Source organism: Protopterus annectens, chromosome 3.part0 (assembly GCF_019279795.1).
Source record: "Protopterus annectens isolate FY-2018-M chromosome 3.part0, PAN1.0, whole genome shotgun sequence".
Lineage (NCBI taxonomy): Eukaryota > Metazoa > Chordata > Ceratodontiformes > Protopteridae > Protopterus > Protopterus annectens.
In genome coordinates, this window is record NC_056731.1 from 96,102,123 (window position 1) to 96,124,706 (window position 22,584).

General features: G+C 38.6%; 1 protein-coding gene across 1 annotated transcript in view; it reads left to right on the forward strand.

The window, feature by feature from the left end:
• The window catches only part of PITRM1 (pitrilysin metallopeptidase 1), a 1,418,909-nt gene that overhangs the window by 548,009 nt on the left and 848,316 nt on the right, over nucleotides 1-22,584 (forward strand). The window contains exon 13 of the mRNA XM_044064598.1: nucleotides 6,507-6,641. Within this exon, the coding sequence (XP_043920533.1) occupies nucleotides 6,507-6,641 (135 nt within the window). The remainder of the gene's footprint in view (nucleotides 1-6,506; nucleotides 6,642-22,584) is intronic.

Below are 22,584 nucleotides of genomic sequence, written 5' to 3' on the forward strand. Positions count from 1 at the left end.
AGTTGCAGGCCTTATCCTCTCCTTGCCCCCCATTTGGTTTTCCACAAGAATAGGGTTTCGCTGCGTACGAACCCTTCTTTTCTTCCCAAGGTGTCCTCAGCAGCTGGTATTAATCAATCTATAAATTTGCCAGTCTTCTTCCCAAATTTCAAAAATAGAGGTGAACGTAAGCTTCATTTATTGGATGTCCATAGACAGCTTCGTTTTTACCTCCATAGGACTAAACCCTTCCAGTAGTCGGATCAATTGTTTGTCTCTTTTTCAAAACCATTTTTGGGCAAAGCAGTTTTGAAAGTGTCCTTAGCAAGGTGGATCACTCTTAGTATTGCACAAGTTTATAAGGACAAAGGTTTATCTCCTCCTGGTGTATTGAAGGCTCATTCCACTGGGGCAATGGCCACTTCTGCAGCTTTCTGGTCAAGAGTTCCGTTAGACGATATCTGTGCGGCAGCGACTTGGGCCAATTCGCACACATTCTTCTCTCATTATAAATTAGATCTTATTTCTAGAGGGAGAGCAACATTTGGCTCTGCGGTGCTCAGAAATATCCTTCCATAAGGGCCTCCCAGGAATACTAGTAGCTGGGGACTCTGTCCCATATGAGAAGTTATGTACTTACCATAACGTTCCATCTGAGTAGTTAGACTTCATTCTGCTGCACCTTCCCTCCCTCCATCCCCCTCACTTTTCAGGTTTATCCTGTTTAGGATTGTGGTTAGGTTGCCATTTAGTGACAACAAACTCGATCTGAGGCTAGACAGGAGGAAGTGATGTAATATAGGTAGGGGAGGAGCTTGGTGCTCGGAGCTGATGCTTGAAAAGTTTTGCCGGATCGGATCCGTATACCCATATGTGCAGAAGAATGAAGTCTAACTACTCAGATGGAACGTTATGGCAAGTACATAACTTCTTTTTTTTTCTGTAGTGGAATTGTGTTTATTTTACATTTTGGGGGTGGCAAAATGTTTTAAAGTGCTTTTTACTGTGTTTTTCTATGAAAAAGTAACTTTAAAAGACTTTTACTGGCATTTGCTGTTTGCCTTCCATGGGAAAGAAGCACCATTTTCAGCTTGACCATGGAACAAACTACCAGTCTCATGGTCCTTCATTTTTCTAGCCACAAAAAGGAAAAAGTTAAGCAAGCAAGAAGCCTTAGCCACCACAGCAGGGTAGCAGTTTGCCTCAGCTGAAGGTGAGTGACTCTGCTGTAGCCATTTGTTGTACCTCAGACCATGCACCTTTTACCCCAGATCCCTCGTGTGCATTACCTACAGCTATTATGGACCAGGGGTATCCACCTCCTCTGTGGCTTTTGAGTTGCTGTCAGTGTGCAAAAGAGAGCACCCTTGTCGGTCGTGGGAGGAGAACAGGGAAGGCTTCCCTGTTTTATCAGACTGCTGTGTCCATACTTGAGGAGGCTGCTTCTGCCATTAATAACACTGTTTGTGCTATTTTCGTGTCAAAAAGGAATGTAAAACTAAACATCTATCCCTCCTCAAATGTCATTAGGCGTAGTTTACTGGGTCTGGTTTAGGGTTAAATTCAGGCTATTGATCCTTTTTGTAAAGTAGTTTCTAGTAAAAGAAACAGGGATACATCTTTTCCTGAAGATATTTAAGATTCTGAATCTGAACAGGAAGATGAAGGGATAGATGCAGGGTGTTCTCCTCAGATTTCTGATTGAGATTCAGACAAGAGTTCACTTTCTTTTGTCTGTGAGGGTTTCATTCTCTTAAGACTTATTACAGTGTTTTCAGTGGGAGAACACAGGTTACTCACTCTCTTAGAAAATACTACAAGTTGTTACAGACGGAATTTCCAGAACACTCGCGCATTATTCCATTTCTGTCCACTTGAGGGTGCATTACCTCCTGCTATTTTCCTGATAGCCAGTCCAACTGCTCCTAAAATGCAGATAAAAATGAGGAACTTTATACATCTACGTTTTTATACACTTCCAAAACCTGACATAGCAGCTATGGCTTACTTAGTTCATTGCAGTCCTACTCTTTCTGATAAGAGGGGTAACTTTATTGACAAGTATGGGGAAAAAGTATATGCTTTTGCAGCTTTAATTTTCAGAATTTTGAATTATCAGGCTCATGTTTTAGTTTGTTCTGACTAATTGTGAAAGCATAAGGAATGTTTTATCTGCAGTTTCTTCTTTGTGAGGAAAAATCTGCTTTAAATTCAATTTGTTTTATTGTGGAGGTCACTACTAATTTACTGTGTGTGTGTGTGTGTGTGTGTGTGTGTGTGTGTGTGTGTGTGTGTGTGTGTGTGTGTGTGTGTGTGTGTGTGTGTCTCTGTTGATGCTTCTTCCTGGGCTATGGACACTTTTGCTGTTTTGAGGATTTTTGCATGACTTCTTTGTCAGAATCTCCCAGATGATAAAAATGAGATTTTGAATTCTCCTTTGGATAGAGATTTTGTTTTTGGCTCCTCTGCTGCAGAGGTGATCAGAAAGTGTCATGAGAGAGGGGATACATTGATTTTGGGAATCTCTAAATTTTTAGCCATCCTCTTCCAAAATTTCAAAGGGTATTCTAGTGCTTCATCTGGTTTTGACAAAAAAATAAAGTCTAAACAAAATGCAGACATAGACATTTAAGAAGAATTGGCAAGGAGGCTCTGAAACAAACCCTGGAACCACCCATAACCAAGGACCGTGCAAGTCTGAATGACTAAGAGACACTGGGCCATTTTTTATTCAGAAAGTCTGAATATCCATTTTTTCTGTTTGATAACAGATAGTTTCAGACAAATGGCTTCTGAAGGTCATTCATCAAAGTTACAGATGGCAGTGGAGTGAAATTCCTCCTTTCCAGGGGTTAATTCCTCATACTGCAGACCAAAATCTTTTGTCTCCACCTTTCCCTCATCGCATGCTTTCCCAAGGATTGATGGAACCAGTTCCTCTTTTCAGGTGGGTAAGGGATTTTATTCAAGGATGTTATTCATGCCAAAGAAAGAAAATGCGTGGAGACCAGTTCTGGATCTCTTTATTCCTAAACCTTTTTGCGATAGTCCCCATTATTCAAAATTATGTCACTACACAGTGGTTCTGTCCTTCCCCTTTCAAGTTTATTGGTAGCAATAAACTTATCACATCCCTATTCATCCAGACTTCAGACATTCCTTAAGGTGTTGTGTGTCTGGGTTATGTTATCAGTTCCTTGCCTTACACTTTGGACTATCGAGTGCACCGAGTTTTCACAAAGTACCTAGCTCCAGGTATAGCTCATTGCAGGCTACAGGGTATGTACACTTTTCTATTTTTAGATGACTTGCTTATGTTTGCAGAGTCTTTTTCAGAGGTCTCTCTCTCTGTCTCTGTGTGTGTGTGTGTCTCTCTCACTCTCATGAAAGATCTCTTACACAACCAGGCATGAAGTCTTTCTTAACTCCTTCACACAGGATTGTGTTCCTGGGATGTCAACTTGACACCTTAGTTCAAAGAACTTTTATTTGACAGGAAAAAATAGATGCGTATATGTATCTGCTTCTAATATTTTCCCCTCAGACTTGGTCATTGTGAAGGGAATACCTCAGGATTTTGGGTCTCATGGCTTCTATAATTTTCATGATACCCCTGGCAAGACTCCACATGAGAAAGAGTGGTACCTGCAGTTTCTTTGGTCTGTGCACCAACACCCTTTGTCTTTTCACATTCCATTGCTGCAGTTTGTCATAAGAGAAAGCTTTTCTTGAAAACTGATTTCCTTAAATTTAGATCTCCCCTTCCCCCTCCCTGCTCCAAAGCAGTCAGTCACCACAGACACCTTGGACTTCTCTTAGGAAGCAGTTTCAGGTGGGATAAAAACGCAAAGTGTGTTGGAAAACGAGGACAGACACAAGCACATAAATATAAGAAATGCTTGCCCTGATGAAGGCACTGTATTCTATGAATCATATGTGGTCCCCAGGACCTGTTAAAGTTGTTACAGACAATAACACAGTCGTGGTACATCAACAAGCAAGGTAGAGCCAGGGCATACCCCTTTATGGACTATCCATGCTAGCTAGGATATAGCTTCACAGCACAATCTCACTCTGTAGTCATCCTACATTCCATCACAGCAAAATTGTGTTTCAGACGAGCTATACAGGATAAGGGCAGACCCCTCATGAATGGAATCTAGATCAGGGAGTCTTCCAAGATTTGATCCGTCTGTGTGGAATTCCTCAAGTTAGACTTGTTTTTCTCGTCTTTGAACAATCACCTAGCAAGATTCTGCTGCAGGACTCCATACAAGAAGGACTGGAAGACAGATGCCTTTCATCTTCCTTGGACAAGAATGTTTCTGTATGCTTTTCCACCCTTTCCACTGATATCCAGGAAGGCTACTTCTGAAGATTCAGAAGGAACCCGCTAAGATCATTGTGGTGACTCTGTTCTAGCCAAGGCAACTGTGTTTCTCCATTTTTATGGAAATGGCCAGGGGCAATTACCACAAGCTTCTTCACAGACTTGATCTACTCACACAAGAACAAGGGTGTTTGATAAACCCCAACATCAGTCAACTTCAGTTGGCTACCTGGAAGATGGTCTTAATTCCCTTTAGACAACCATTTACTGAAGACGTCCAAAAGGTACTAAAGGAGGAAAGAAAGCCTACTATTAGAAAATCCTATATTAGCAAATGGCAAAGGTTTTCTAGTTGGTTTGAACAACATAACCAGAACCTATTCAGAGCTAGTTGTTCTCTGGTTTTGCATTATGGGAGTTAGTATTTGGTGACCCTTTAGGTTGATGTATCTGGCATTTCAGCAAATTGCTCACTTATCCTTCCCTTTCCCTGATGACAGAGTGATCTTGAGTTGCTCTTATGGTGGTGGTGGGGGGGTCAACCATTTCTTATTTTCCACAGGGACAAAGTGTCGTTGATAATTAATCCTCCTCTTATGCCTAAAGTAGTATCCAAGATTACTTTAAGCCAAACTATCCATCTCCCTGTTTTTTTTCCTCCATACCTTGAATGTCTACAGACGACTTGGGTACTATTTTAACACAATTAAATCTTTCAGATCTTTGGCTCAGTTGTCCATTTCCTGTGCAAGTAAGTAGAATGGCAGTCTGTGTCCAAACAGTCTGTTTCCAAGTGGTTGTCTCAGACTGTTAACTTTTGTTATCCTCACCAAAACAAAACTATTCCAGGCAGGGTCAAGGCGCAGTATACTAGGGACTTTGCTTCAACTATGGCTTTTTGGAAAGGGTTGGATTCTAGAAGCTGGCACTTTTTTTCTCTGTACATACTTTTACAAAGCACTATAAGCGCAATTTCATCTTAGGTTCAGATCATATTTTGGTAGGACCATTCTTCAGGGGCTCCAGGACTGTTCTTCCTCCCAAATGTATTAAGCTTGTCCAGTTATTCAGCCTGGTTAACTGTTTGTGATTCAACACAACTAAGAACCCAAGGAGAATTCTTGATATTAGATATAACAAATACATTCTTAATTTCTTAATCTCTGAAAACACCATCTTCAATAAGTCAAAAATGCTTTCCCTCAATCCCTTTCTGGATGGATGTCTCTCCACCAGCTTCAGTTGCTGAATTTTCCTGTTAATCATGTAGGTTTACAGTTTTATATTGCTTGTTTAGTACTGCAAATTCTTAATCTGCATTATTTCTTGATTAGCAGAATAGTGTCTCCTAGTGACATGGGATGACGTAATGGGCATGAAAGATGGCCTCCTTTATGCCGACAACAAGTTACAGCACAGTGTGTATCAGAACAGGAGCAGGGATGTCTCTGAAAGCAGGATTTTAAAGACAAAATGTTATGTTGTGATTGCTGGAAAAGCTACATCCCAACCAATGATCGTAACGGAGGTTTTTAAATATATGATCTGGTGTTTCTTTCTCACAACAGTCTCTGAATTTTTTAATGAATTAAGCTACCTGAATTTTGATGTGCTGTTTAGAGGTGCAGACCCTTGGCAGAGGTTTTAAACTATTGTAATATATCCTCTTTCAGGTGAGTAGGAGGTAAACAGGTGGCTGCATAATAACTTTTGCTAAGGCAAGACTGGTTTCATCTGTCAGTGTTAAGGTGACTTTTCTGTCATAAGGAGTTTGTTAGACCTGTAGCTCGCTCTTCTGATTTTCATTCCCCCAAGGTTTTGCTGAATAATTTTAAGTCATGACCATTTGTGCAGAATGTTCTTGATTCTCAGCTCATGCCTTTGCCATGTACTACAGTTATGTACTTAAACCAGTACATGAGGGGGGAGGGTCAAGTACCATTCAAAGCAGCTTACTGCCTCTAGCATCAGTAGTGGTTTCCAGGCTCACTTTCCTCCCACAGAAAAATCGCTGTCATTACCAACATTAGGGGTGGCATTTGCAACCATGACCCAGAAAGGTTAAACACAGGGTGCACCCACTGAAATCCAGGGATAGCAGAAAGATGGGGGATTAAGGGAGCCAAACTCCAGTGGAGCATGCATATCCATCCAGGAAATGTGGTAAAAAATGTTTTTGATTCATTTATTTTGATAGGCCATAGCATCCTGTTGGAATCATGATGGAGATCCTGTTGAGGTTTTAAAGATTGGCGACAAAGTAACACAGTTCAGAGAATGCCTCAAGAAAAATCCACATTTTCTTCAAGAAAAGGTCAAGCAGTACTTTAAGGTAAGCTCTTCTGGCAGATAGTAATTATTGTCATGACTGATAAGCAAGAAAAGCTTTTTATCTTTTTACATTTTTTGCACTTTTGTAAAGATTTAAAAGAGGGTCTATATTATGTGAACGAAAGTTCATATAATCGAACGCTTTAATGAGTGAAAATCCTGGAAATCAAAAACGATATTGTGGGGGGGCTGCACCCCCCCCCCCACACACACACACACACACATCCTGCTTTAAATGTATATTCCAACTCCGAGATCGCACTACAGTGAAGAAAGGGCAAATAATCCAGTGTTCACTGTACTGCAATCCCACAGCACGCATCTCAATTTTCAGGATTTTCGCTCATTAGAGCGTTCGATTATACAAACTTTTGTTCATATAATATAGACCCTTATAAGACACTTTTGTGATTTGCTTCACCATCAGCTGTCACATGAACATTGCCCTACTGATAAAATATAATTAAAGCTGTTTAAAGGTCTCAGTGGATATTATTTTATATCTGCTGATGAATCTAAACAATACAATGGCATCTGTGTTCTCTTTAAAGATGTAGTCTGTTCATGAATATTGTCTACTTGGTTATTTTGTCATGAAATGTTTAGAGATCAAACATCAAGAAAAAGCAATTCCCTGGTGACCCAGCTAAGCTAAGAATCCATCCTCAGGGGTCATTTCTGACCATCAGTATCATTTTCTTTGTGGAGTTTATATGTTCCAATGGTGGTGTGAATGCTCTCAAGATAGTCTGTGTTGACTCCCCAAAACATGCTGATTAGATTGGCTAATCTAAACTGTTCATGTGTGTGTGTAGCTATATATAGCGCTGTCTATGTACGTGTATATGTATGTATATCTATATATATGTATTGGTATATACATATATGTAGATATAAAACATTCTTCCCTTGGGGACCACATCATGGCTGAAGAGGACCCACGATAGGTTTTAACTAGCAGTATGACTGTTATCTAAATTATATTTATATACATCAAGCGTTCTACTTTACATTTTTTGTGGAAGCATATCAAGAGCTAATTTTCAAAGCTTTGATAGATAAGTTATCTCAGGCAGTGTATAAAACTGCCTTATGCTCTCATGAAATGCACTGCTTTTAGGTACTACCTTAAACGTCTGTGACCATTTATAAGTATACCGGTGCATATGACTGTACAAGCTTCTCTGTCTAAAGTACTTTATAAATATGTATCAAGTGCTTTAAATAAGTATATGTAAACAAGTACTTGCTTACATAATGAACTGTAATTTGCTGGCTTCAGCATGTCATGTCTTTAGAGCAGCTCACCGTACCAAAACTGCCCTAGTAACACTCTTGAGTACAATTTGCAAACTTGTAACTGAAGTGAGATTGTTGTCTCTCTATGTCCAGACCAATGCAAAGTTTTTGATGCAGTGTCACAAAAACTACTACCGTAGTATGTGCTTAAACTGCTTCCAGAATAGCATGGTGCAGTAGTTCACAATCTGGCTAGCTCATAGAATGCCGTGTGAAGTTTGGAAAGGTGTTTTCTCCATCCTGTTAGCAACAGTTCCAAAGATTCATATTATTTTCATGTTTGTCATTGATATGCATAGAAACTGTAAACGGTCACAGAACAAAACCAAGAGAGAACCTGCATACACTAAATGACTGTGATTTATTGAGGTGCTTGTCGTGCACTCGGTGAGTACACTTCATCAGAAAAAATAAACACACATACAAGTCAGGTTTATATAAACCAAACAATCAAATTTTTAATTAAACTTTCAAATAACCCGCCTTTCTTTTTCTTAAAGCCACAGTAAAACAAGTAGCTCAAAGTGGCATATGATGGACTCTTTACTCTAAAGATATAACTATATATAAACTACCACTTATAAATAACTAACCTTAGATTAAAATATTATAGTTACATATATATGCATAAAATATCAAGTTGAACGCTTTATGTATGTAAAAAAATAATATAACATAATAATGCACAATAGTGCTTAATGCAAACATATGTATCTGTATATCCTATGACTCCATAAAGTCAGCAGCTAGTAGAACCCTTTAAAACCATGCACGTAAAAAAATATGAATGAAAATTATTGAATAAAAGTTAATAACAGGGAAATTATAAGCATTAAGCCTTATTAGCTTTAAATTTAATATGCTGGCCGTTAACCATCAGTGAGTATAGATTGTCAACACAAATTTACAATAATTACAGTTTTGGCATTTAAACATGCCCGTAATCTTAGGAGGTACCCTTTGTTGACGTTCAAGGTAATTTTTAAGGTTATAACCTCTCTTATATGTAAAGCTAGATTTAACTGCAACAGTAGAATGGTTGTTTATGTGGCAAAATGCCAAAGGTGCCCTGCATTTTATGTGGGGAAAACGGAGCGTAAACTCCGTGAAAGGATGTATGAACACCAATATGCTATTAGTAGAATGAAATTAGACAATGCACTTGCCAAACATAACCTGAAGTGTAGTAACCATAGCTTTAAATTTGCAGTCATTGACCAAGTTAATCAAACTAAAAGAGGGGGTCCAGCTTGCTTGCAGTTGGAAGAATTGGAGTTAGAATGGCAAATAAGGCTTAATGCTTATAATTTCCCTGGTCTACATGAATCCTGCTCAATCACTAGTGTTTTAAAACTTAAGAGCTTGAAACGCTGATGATGTCCCTATGTTTACAAACTTGTCTTATAACCTTGTTGTTATTAACTTTTATTCAATAATTTTCATTCATATTTTTTTTACGTGCATGGTTTTAAAGGGTTCTACTAGCTGCTGACTTTATGGAGTCATAGGTTATACAGATACATATGTTTGCATTAAGCACTATGGTGCATTATTATGTTATATTATTTTTTTACATACATAAAGCGTTCAATTTGATATTTTATGCATACATATGTAACTATAATATTTTAATCTAAGGTTAGTTATTTATAAGTGGTAGTTTATATATATTTATATCTTTAGAGTAAAGAGTCCATCATATGCCACTTTGAGCTACTTGTTTTACTGTGGCTTTAAGAAAAAGAAAGGCGGGTTATTTGAAAGTTTAATTGAAAATTTGATTGTTTGGTTTATATAAACCTGACTTGTATATGTGTTTATTTTTTCTGATGAAGTGTACTCACCAAGTGCACGAAAAGCGCTTCAATAAATCAAAGTCATTTAGTGTATGCAGGTTCTCTCTTGGTTTTGTTCTATGACCGTTTACAGTTTCTCAGTTTGATTTTTATTTTTCGATTTACACAGATTGATATGCATAGAGCTTGAAAATGTGCAGCCATAGTTCAGTGTGCAAATAATAGCACATTAATTTGTTCAGTCATTAATTACTCTCCTCCAAACCATTATACAAGACTCCTTTTCCTCCATAGAAAACTACTTTCATTGTCTTACATAGAATAGTGTTTTCAGGTTTTTCAGCTTCTTCTTCTTCTTTTTTCGTCTTTTCCTGGTTAGGGGTCGCCACAGCAGATCACCGTCCGCTCATGATTGGCAGTGGAGTTTTACGGTGTCAAGTTGCCAGCCCGGTGCCCAACCTTCCACAGAAGGCACGCACTCACACCTAGGGCCAATTTAGTGTGTCGAGTCCACCTACAGCATGTCTTTGGGATGTGGGAGGAAACCGGAGCACCCGGAGGAAACCCACGTGACCACAGGGAGGACATGCAGACACCGCACAGAAGGCACCCCAGCCAAGGATCGAACCGGAGAACCTCTTGCTGTGAGGTGGCAACCCTAACCGCTGCACCACCATGGCCGCCCTTTTTCAGCTTCTTCTAAATCCAAATAAAACCAATGTGATTATAATCTCTCCCCATACAAATTAACATGTCAGTTAATTGTACTAAAATAAAACTGGTATCTCAAATAACTTGAAATTTGAACAACACATCCAAAATATCTTGAAAGCCAACTGTAAACCTGGACTATAGTACAGAGCAAAGTAATGTGTCACCTTCCTTGCACATTTTAATGTTAACTTGCTTCTACTTATTACCCAGTCTGTTTGTGCGCTTTTTATTCTAATTAACTTAAGAAATACCAAACTAACCAGACCATAGCAGTGTGTTACAACAAAATTGCCAAATCTGCTTTAGACCAACTAAACATCTGCCACTACTTAGCTCTTGAGCAGTTTAAGCAAATCAATTTAACACCCTCACTTATTTCAACTGAAAACTGCATTTAAAATCCTTTGCTTCACTGACAAATATCCATTAATTTGCTACCTGATACAATGGTAGAAATCAGCATGACACCTGTGATCAAAAAGTCAAAACTTGGTGCTCTCCAGAGTATCAAGTAAAACATAGGATTCCCTCTTCTCCAGCTATGTTGCCAAATTGTAGGACTCCCTTTCAAACTTCTTGTAGTAGTAGACCTCCACCCTTAGTGATTTTAAAGCTACTCTGAAAACATATCTAAGCAGCAAATAGCTTTGTACATGCTCCTTTTCACCGGAATTATCTTTTCTGTTCAGTTGGCAGTAGTCTGTGGCAGTTCATGCCTCAAGTATACATCAGTACCTTTCTGTTTACAGACATGAGATACAAAGTTTTATCTCTGAGAAGATCAGAGTTGTATATAATTTGTATATGCTTAGTTCTTTACTGTGTGTATCTATATTTTATTTCCCTTGTAATTTGTATTTGCTTTCATCTTGTTATCCCAGATGTTTAAAAACATTCCCTCAATGGATGTAGGCTCATTTTACTATATTAGTATGTAGGAAGTTGTTTATACATATGTAAAACATTTCTGTGAACCTTTGGCCACTGTATTGTTTTAGTTTGTAGGAATGGGCTGTTTCCTCAGTCAAACACTAAGTAAACCAATTAAGCAAATAAACCTGCATGTGCTGCGGTGGTGGTGCTGCGGTAGCGTTGTCGCCTCACAGTTAGACGTTGCCCATTCGATTCTCAGTTAGGGCGTCTTCTGTGTGGCGACATGCGTGAATGGGCGTTCCTTCATTGAAGGTTGTGCATTAGGCCCGGCAAGCCAGTACGTAAAAATCTACTGCCAATCATTAGCGGACCGGAGTTCCACTGTGGCGACCCCTAACCGGGAAAAGCCGAAAGACTCAAACAAACCCAGAGTATTGATGTTAAATTCTCAGCAGCAGCCTCACTGTCTGAGCATGCATACTCCTACTAGCTATGCAGGATTCTGAAGATTGTACCTATGAAAGCCTTGGCTATATCATAATAAGCCAGAAGCTGAATAAAACTAGAACTTCATAAACATGCAAGATGTAATACAGACCTCCCACTGGCTGTGGTAAACCGAACATAAAAGTCACTATACTGTGATATTCAGAGAGTCCATAACAGCAGAATGTTTATTGCTAAAAATGAATCAAGTCAGAATCTAAACCCCTTAAATTACATTTTGTGACTTGGCAACCTCAGAGATACTGAAGTAATGGGTAACTCCATTATGCATATAACAAATGCATTTCCTCACAAGGCTCTGTAACAAAGTTTGTGACCTTATCTTGCCAGGTTGGGGTAGGGTGAAATTTAAGGACATCTCAACTAGGCTAAATGGATTAAAGCCAGTTATGACATAGATGTGCTTTAGCATGAGCAACCTTAATTTTAGAATGGGTAATCGTGGGTGCAGCTGGAGGGGTAAACTTCATTTTGTGTGTTGTATACAAGTTAAAAGATGATGGTGGGTTTCTGTTTATCTTTTCTGAGTGTTTTCAGTGGAGCAAAAAGTCTTAAAAGTGCGAGATAGGTACAAATGGAGATGAGTATACAAGATCAGCCTGCCTAACATTATTGTGCACATATAAACTAAAAGTTTAAATAAATTCAAAAGAGCTATTATGCATAATAGGTGGGAGTCATGTATTCATGGAATACGAATGGCCTCACAGGTATACAAAAAAAAAAAAAAAGAGTATTACGTTGTATAAGAAATGCAGGGTGAAAATAGCAAATGCTGCAGGAGACGCACACATTTGGATAGAAATGCACATGTGTGAATTTGACAACAAAAGTAGTTCACTGTGGCCATTCAACAGAATAGCAAGGACAAAGGAAAAGAGGGGCAATAATACTGATTGCTAGACTCTGTCGCTTGTCCAGTCAGGATGTAACAGATGAACATTCATGGGTTCTGTTCATAGGATCATAGAAGGTTACTAGGCTATTGTGCCTGAGGCCCTTATAAGCCTAGCCAAGATGTAGCCCATGTTTAGATAAGTCAGCACCCAAACTCCCTGTTTAAAAGGGACACACGTGGAATCCCAGGAGTGTATTTTCCGTTTCCCATCCAGTTATCCAGGTTGCTTTTAAAAAGGAATAATGAGGTACTCTGCTTGATGTGGAGAGGGAATTTGTTCCACAGATGGAGTCTGTGGGACACAAATCTGTCCTGCCAACAAGTCCTATTGATATCACAGAGCAGGTTGAAGTCGCACATACGGGTTGCTCGAGTGGAGCTTGACTTGCTTATATGCAGCAGTCCCATCAAGGCGGGGTCTGAGATTGCTGTGTATGCCAGACAGAGGTCACATCTGAGGTGTCTGTATGAAATTGAGTACAGGGACAGGGCTTTTAGCCTGTCTGTGTAGGGTAGGTGTTTGAGGCCCTGGATTTTCCTGATGAGGAACCTCTGTGGTTTCTCCAGCTGCTGCATGTGCTTTGCGAGGTACATGCTGAAGCAGAGGGCGTTATACTCAATAATTGGCTTTACAAGGGAAGAATACAGGGATATTATGACCTCTTTGTCTCTGGATGAGATACCCTTACATATGAGGTGGGCCATTTAGAAAGCATTCTGTACAACGTAAACAACACGGTGGTCAAAAGTCAGGTTGCTCTCAACTTGGGTGCCCAAATCCCTCACTACATTGTGTACTTAGGACGTCATTATTAATGTGATATATGGGGATGTCACTCTCCTCAAAAGGGATGATTATGCATTTTTTGGCATTCAGCTTGAGGCCGTGCTTCTGGCACCACTCATTTGTTTGGGTGAGACCCTCTTGAAGGACGTCCACATCACTTTAAGTCATCTGCAAACTTGGTCAGCCATAGCCCACTAATTTTGGCCTGTACCTCAGAGAAGTATATCCTGGATAACAGAGGCCCCAAGACCGATCCCTGGGGTACGCCACTCGTTACAAGAAGCCTTCTTATGTACGAACACATCAGAAATGAGACAGTAACTTTAACTTCGATAAAATTATGAACAAACTGACTCTCTCTCTCTCTCTCTCTCACATACATGCTGACTGTCTAGATGCACTCTCAAAATGACACTGAAGCTAGCGCATGTTTGCTATTTATATGCACGTGCTGTCCTTGAAATGCTTCTAAAAGGTACAACACGCATCCTCCCTCTTTGAGAAATGAATCTTACTTTATTGACGACATTGGTTGACATGCAATAAATACAAAATAGTTCTTAGACATGCAATTATATAGAACTAGATACATAAAGACAGTTATGTCCAGGTTGCTGTGCATTTCACACTAGGTATCGAGATGCAACCAAATCATGTGACATAGAATTTAGAGTTAGATCTAGAAAGTGGGACGGTCTCTGCTGAATTCTGAGCCTTTTTGACATCAGGAACATCATCAGAAATAGTAATAGAAGTTGAGACACGTTCTGGAACAGGAGCATTGTCTGGATTACTCTGAGATCTAGAGTCTGTATCACAAGAACAATGCTGTGATATCGGTTCTGATACAGGAAGAAGATGTTTGCGATTTGTCCTGTACTCCACACCCTCAGATTCCACAAAATAGGATTTCGGCTCAGTACATAAACCTGTTACCTGACCAATCTGGTCGAAATCTTTCGCCATTTGTATCCTCACTGTTTCTCCATTTTTTGATGGACAAAGAAATCTACTTGTTTTATCATAACTGCACTTCTGAAATGAATGTTTTCTGAGTAGTTGGGCTTTGATTGCTCTGTTGTTTTTAGCTTTAGGCCTCAGACTGGAACTGATAGGCAAGGTTGTTCTGGTTTGCCTAGATAAGTTTTTGAGCAGGTAAACCAAGTGTATCATCACAGAATATGTTTCTGAGATTGAGTAAATTCAGAAAGATGTCGGTATTGTCACGCTTTAACTTTTTTAGTAATTGCTTTGCACTCTATAATGCACGTTCAGCTGACCATTTGACTGTGAGTATTCAGGACTACTAGTAACATGTATAAAGTCCCATTCTCTTGCAAAATTCTGAAACAATTGACTGATAAATTGCATACCATTGTCAGAGATAAACTTACGTGGACTACCATGGACTGAAATTACGTTTCACCTTGGTAATAACAGTAGTGGACATTAGGTTATGCAACAAATCGATCTCAAACCAGTTCGAATAAGAATCGCCCAAAACTAAGTAATTCTCATTGTTCCACCCGAATATGTCAGTGGCTATTGTTGAGCAGGGTAGTTCAGGAACTTGACTTATCTGAAGTGGCTCTTTTTTATATGTGGTTTACTACTATTGCATACAGAACAAGAAGAAAGTACTTTGTCAATGTCTTTCTCTAGAGCAGGCCAAAATACTAGTCCTCTCGCCCTTCTTTTTGTAGATTCGGATCCTGGGTGGCCATGATGCAGAATCTGAATATATTCACATTGTAAGAAGCAGGAACAATAACTTTAGAACCTTTGAAAAATGATGTCATCTTCCATCAACATCTGATCTCTGTAAGGGAAATAAGGTTATACTTCAGGCAGTACACTGGATTGCTGCGACAGCCATCCTACCTGGATGTAGTGGTTGAGCTTCTGCAAAACAGGATCAGTCTTTGTGTAATCTCTCAGCTCATCAAGTCTTGTGGTTGAAAAATTACTCACTTCAATGACATCAAAGTCAAAATTCTTTGCATCAAATTGTTTTGTTGTATTTCTGGGCGATCTGGATAACATATCAGCCAGATAAAGAAGTTTGCCTTTCATATAGACCATTTTGAAGTTCTACTTTTCTCATTTTATCATCATTCTTTGCAATCTTGCTGAAGCAGAATGCATAGGCTTCTTTAAGATAGTAACTAGAGGTTGATGATCAGTTTCAATCTGGATATCTCGACCATAAATATAATCATGAAACTTTGAACTTGCAAACACAATTGCCAAAAGTTCTCTCCCAATCTGAGCATATTGCATTTCAGTTTGGGTAAGGGTTCTAAATGCGTAGGCTACTGATCTGCCCTCTTGAAGAATAACTGCACCAAGACCAAACTTTGAAGCGTCACAGAAAAGTGTAACTGGTCTGTTGACATCATAGTATCTTAATGTAGATGGAGTGGCAATTTTCTGCTTAAGGTCATCAAAAGCTTTCTAGTGCTGTTCTAGTCAAAACCATGCAACATTTTTGCACTTTGGCTCTCTTAATGGCGCTGTCAATTCACTGAAATCTGGTATGAACTTGCCCAAATAGTTTACCATACCAAGAAAAAGCTGTAGAGCTTGAACATTATCTGGTGCTGGCATCTCAAGAATAGCTGTTTGGTTAGACAGGTCTGGTCGTAAATTTGTACTGGTAAATAAATGACCTACGTATGTGACTTCTGGTAATCTGAATTTGCACTTCAGAGGATTGAGCTTTAAATTCACTTCACATGTTCTGTCAAAAACTTTCTTGAGGTTCCTGTCATGCTGTACTTCACCTTTGCCTCCAACCAGCAAATCATCTACTATTATGGCACAGGGATAGCCTGAAAAGGTCTGTTCCATTGCATGCTGAAAGACTTCACTTGCAGAATTTATTCCAAATGGCATCCTGAGAAATCTAAATGTTTAAGTACTGAATGTAGTCAGTAGTGAAGATTTGCAATCAAGCATTACTTGCCACAATGAACTCTTTGCATCCAAGACAGAAAATACAGTGGCATTCGGTATTAAACCTGTGACTTCTTCGACTGTTCACATAGGATGATGAGGTGTCTTTAATGCCTTATTCAAGTCTCTTGGATCAATGCATATTCCGATTTTGTCTGAGCCTTTTTTATGAGTTTCTACCATAGACGTCACCTATTCAGTTGGTTCTGTAACTGGACAAATTACACCTTGTTGCACCATTTTATCCAGCTGAGGTTTAACTCTGCTGTCCATGGCTATTGAAATTTTTCTTGCCAGCCTGACCACTGGACTAACCTCTGGATCTAACTTCACAGGTTACACAACTGGAAGTTTGCCTAGCTTGTCAACGAAAACATCCGCATATTCTGAGAAAATAACTTCAGTGAAGCTGTAACTTGGACGTGCTCATAAATGATGAACTTCTTTAGTAAAGGAAAGCAAGTCCATTCTCAAACTATCTCTGAGACCCAATAATGACTGCATAGGTCTTTGAACTATATAAAAAAGGAACTTGTAACTGTTCCCACCCAAATAACATGAAAACACTACTGAGTCTTTGGTTTGAATTTCTTCACCTCCATAGGCAACAAGTTTCGCAAAACTAGCCACATTAAGTTGTTTACCAGCTCTTACTTTGGTAAATGCTTCTGCTGACATAATATTGCATTTTGAACCAGTGTCTACCTTGAGCTCGATAGTTACCATGGATCAGGACAGTACAAAACACTTCTCCCTTTGCTAATAAATCTACTGCATTGACTTTTTCACCAATCACTGATGTACTATCCAAGTCGAAAGTCGACTGCAAGCCTACATGATCAGTTTGCTTTTTGAGTGACCTTTCTTTGCAACTGTGTGAGGTTTACTTCACTTGCAAAACTTTTGTAAATGATTCCTTTTTTACACTTGTGACATTACTAACCAAATGCTAAACACTTTTCTCTTTTGGACTCATTGTTGACATCACAGTTATAACAGTAAACAATGACATTTGACTTAGGTTTTGCTGATTCATCCTTGTGCTGTACTAAACATGCTCCTTTAACTGAACTAGTCTTAGAACTTGCTGGAAAACTATGGGGTTTCCTTGCCACACCCACAGGGGCTGCAGCTGCCATGTGCTTAGGCCTGTTTCTGCTTGCCACATGCTGTCTACATTTGCTCTGGAGCCTGCTGAAACTCTGCTCTTATCACTAGCCAGCATACTTGTGTGCCTTTCTGTAACTTCATGGATTTGACAAATCTCAGTGGCTTTGCTCAATGTTAAATCTTTGTCACAAAGCAAAATCTTTTGCAGCAGCACTGTTGATACCACACACAAGCCTGTCTTATCAACTCATCTTTTAAATCACCAAACATGCAAATTTTAGCTTTGATTCTCAAGTCAGTAATGTAAGCTGCAAATATTTCTCCTGGCCTTTGGTCTCTTGTGTAAAACAAATGCCTCTCTAAAATAACATTGGTCTGGGGGTTGCACATTTCTGTGAATTTACGCTTCAAATTCTCTAGGGTCTTCCCTTGATTCAGCCTGAACAATATGTCACTTTTCTTCTTCACCTTCATAGACTGCTGGTGCATACACAAATAAACGCTCTCTATCAATGGCCTCTGACCAGCTAAGTTTAGCAAAATGAATGCCTTGGTGCGTGCATCTTTATCTGAGTAAGCTGCTTGTGTGAAAATATCATACTCTTGCTCAAATATTCTCCAATTCTCTGCAATATTCTGATCAAATACAAGTGAGCCTGGTCTGTGAAATGCCTCTGCCATTTAACACATTAGTGAAGGCTTTTGCAAGTAAGCACAAACACACACACACACACACATACATATATATGCCACAAATTTATGCCGTTGCTTGTAACTATGCCTAATAGCACAATAAGCCTCTGATTAATTGAACTATGTGAAATACTTTGCAAAATAAGTCTCTCAGGCACTGTAATACTCTTGAAATTATTGTACTTCAAAAGTCACTCGTCATCATTGTAAGAAACATTTCAAATAACTGCACGTGCGATTAAGCTGGGCGGTAGTCGAAGCTCAGAGTTAGAAACATTTCAAAGTAAATGCACATTGCATATAAACAGTACACAGCACATTGAAACCTTTCCAAAATGGCTGTACTTTGCTAAATAATTCTTTACAGTGCAAGAAAACTCTGTAATGGTGACCCTTCATGGGTAGACACACCCAACACAAGAAACGTTTCGAAATTGCTGTATTTTGACTGCACTTCACAAAATAATTGCACTTTGCACGCGATAAAAATGCACAGTAACAAACACACATCGTAAGCACTTTTACATATACTGCAATGCTTCAAATAATTCTAGTTATGCTATTTAGACCTTTAGCTAATGCGAAGTAGTGGTTTATGCAAAAATACTGTATTTTGCCAAAAAAAAGCATGCAGTCGCCTTGATTTGTTTAGGCTTTATATGCCCTTTCTGCCCATTTATTGCATTAATTTTGCCCATTTAATCTCTTTTCTTGTGCTTGTTTTACTCTAAAAATGCATGTTTTGCAATTCCGAGGTGACTCTGAACCTCCTATAGGCTTTTTTGATAATCGTTCTATGAAATATCTTAATTTCGAACATTTTGCTTAAATAAGAAACTTTTAATGCTTTTCATTTGCTTAATAAACATTCTGTGCTGTTCGTTTGCTTAGTAATGCGTTTTGTGCCCTTGTAATGCTCCATTTTATGTCTTTTATTAAAATAATCGATCATGCAAGTTTTCTTTACCCTTATTTCTGGCCCTTTTTTGCTCTTATTTCTCTTATTTTCCCTTCACTGTTAATTCTGCACCTCATATCTCTGAAAAGCAGTCTCTGGAATCCCAGTTCTGTCACCATGTTGTTCGCCCAGCCAGGATATAACAGATGAACATTTGTGGGTTCTGTTCAAGCAGCTTTATTATGTATGAACACATCAGGAATGAGGCAATAACTTTAACTTAGATAAGCTTATGAACAAACTGACTCTCTCTCATACATGCTCACTCCCCGGCTGCACTCTTAAAGTGGCACTGAAGCTAGCACGTGCTTGATATTTACATGCATGTGCTATCCTTGGAAATGCTTTTTTAAGGAGCAACACACATACATATATTTTACAGACTCCAGTAGTGATAGAAGAGGGAAAAACAATAATGGTAGATTTGTGGTAATAGTAGGTTATTGGCAGGGAGGAGGATTACACTGTCATGTATTTATATTCCATTATGGAACTTAAGAAAATTTTGAGAGATGTAAGCAACAGAATAATATTTATGGATATGGATATGGAATAGAAGTTGATTTTCACTGGTGAAGGTGTATCAGGGAGACCTGTATATATAACAAAAGAGAGTATATTTCTGAAGAAATGTATGAAGATATTTGTATAGACTATGTGAATTCATTAGTAGGAACTCTGACATTTACATATTATTCCCCAATGTACGGTAACTGGGCTAAACTGGTTAAAGTGTCTTTCCCATTGGCTTGTCTTTTTAATTGAAAAGTTTGACACGAATCCAGTAATTATTTCAGATCATTCACTGATGTAAACTAAAATAAAGATGCAGGATAATGAAGTAAAAAATGAGACTCCGAAAAAGAGAGGAATTTAAGGAATGGGTAGTGGAAATGATTCATGAGTTATTTGAGAAGAAAAATTTCTTCCAACGGAGCAGCTAGTGAGTTAGGATAAAGTAAAAATGGAGCTTAAAAACAGGATACAATTAAAAGACAAATATATATGGGATAGAAATAGTAGGAATTTTAGATGGGTTAACAAATAATGAAGTATTGCAGAATAAGGGGAATCTCCTGGAACCAAGAGGAGGAACAGCTGCAGAGTGCTAAAGGATTATTTGGATAATGTCCATGAGTTTAGAAAAGTTGTTGTTTAGCAACTATTTTTTTATATCAACTCCTGAGCACAAAAAGTTCTTGCACGATGGCTTAGGAGCCAATGACAAGAAAAAATAACCAGAGATTCTGTAAAAGTATTATAGAGCTTTCATACATTTTATTAAAATCTGTATAAAGCAGAGGAATGTAAAAACCAAGAAAATGCACAAATGGAATTATTTATGGAACACAAAGTTATGCCAATGTTACAGGAAGATGAGGTTCAACAATTAATAGCTAATATAGGAAGAGGTTACTTAAAAACTATGATTTGTAAAAAATCAGCATGGATGTCTTTAGGAGCAGACCGTAATCCTGTGGAGGGTAGGAGAGAAGAAAATAATAAAATCTTGAAGATTTTAACAGTGTTTTAAAGGGGGTGTAGCAGTGTATTGGAAGAACGCGGTGGTGTCTTCACTACCCATAGGGTAAAGACTGCAGACCCGGCTTCTTGTAGACTCTAAACCATGATTATGACATGTTTTGAATATACTGATTTAAGAGAGTGGCGAAAGTGTTCCCAAAATTGATAAATATGGATCACTGTGATTTTGCTGAAGGAAGGGAAACATTTGACAACGTTAGTAGACTGATAGATGATTCAGAGAGAAGTAGAATGTAAGAAAATTATATTGTAGGGAAATTACTTGATATAGTCAGCTGGGATTTTATGAGCAGGGCAGTGATAGTATTTCTATTCCCTGATAGAATATAAGGATTATGTGAAGGACCAGAGGCAAGAATTACTGTAGGGTGGGTTGCTCTTTGCCAAGCTGTGTTTGATCACATGGACAAGCCAGGGGTCTCCTCTTTCTCTTTTATTTATTTTATATTTGTAGCCACTGGCAAAGAAAATAAAGAACTCTCAAATTCAATTATAGAAATGGCATGGTAATCAATAAAAGTTTGTTTGTAAATATTATTTTGTACTTGAAAAATCCAGAAAAGGATATTTCAGTGTTGTAGAACATTTTGAGGCAGTTTCAGGCCTTTTAGGGATGTAGAATTCATGATAAAACAGACTACAATGGAAAACTGTGTCCATGCATGAACTGGTTCAGCAATACCCATATTTAGGGGGACATGATGAGATGAAGTATTTAGTTATATGGATTAAATATGGTTCAGTTGTTGACACTAAGGATACATTGGCAGAGATTAAAAAATACTACTGAGAGTGAAAAACTGGAAGCTATTGATTACGGAAATAGATCATAAGGCGCAACCAGTGAAAATGTTTTAGTTCCTTTAGTTTTATATACAGGTCAGACCTATTTTTAGCAACCAGAGGAGAGGTTATGGACAGTAATTAATAAAGAGTTGAAGGAGTTTATTTGGAAGGAGAAGAGGGCAGGAGTTAAGTGAAATATGTTGATTCTTGTCATATAATAAGTTGGATTGGGATTACCTGACTTGAAGGGATACTTTACAGCTGCACAGTTAAGGCTCATGTATACAACACAAGCAGGTTTTAAATCAAAGAGGAAATGGATGATGATGGTGATGAAGCAAGGGGGGGGGGAGTTTGAGAAATAACAAGAGAATATGATTTGGATGCAGGTACTTCAGAAGAGTAACCATCATGCAGAATATTATATTCATAAGGTAGCAGCAAATATTAGAAGAACTAAGCTAACATAGGAATGGAAAAATGAGATTTTGCCAGTAGGAATGGCTACACGTAGGGTTACAGAAAATAGGCAAGAGGGGGCTGGAACCAAGATATTGGGAACAAATAACTAGAGAGGGAAGGGTAAAAGAGTGGGATGATGCTAGGAGGGTATTTGGACAGCAGTCTTAACTACCTTTCCTACCAGGGGTTGATATTGGAGTATTGGCAAAGAGAAAAGGAAATGGAATGCCAAGTGAAAAACTCTGGTAGAGTTTTTATTTAAGTCTACATCAGAAGCTGCAGTTAAAAAGGGATAAAGCTTCAGTCAGAGGAGGTTAATAAAGATTGGGAAGAGAAACTGGAAAGGCAGTTGGCAGGCCATGTGTATGACTCCAAGGTATGCAACAAAGTCCTGGAGATTTTGGATTTTTGCTTGAAAGTGTTTGCATAAGCATTTTATGTCCCAAGCAGACTTCAAAGATTTTTCCATCATGTAGACAGAGAATGTTGTATGTCTGATGGGAAAGAGGATAACTGGGATTGGGTGTTTTGGGAATGTAACAAGAAGGAAGATTTTAAAAC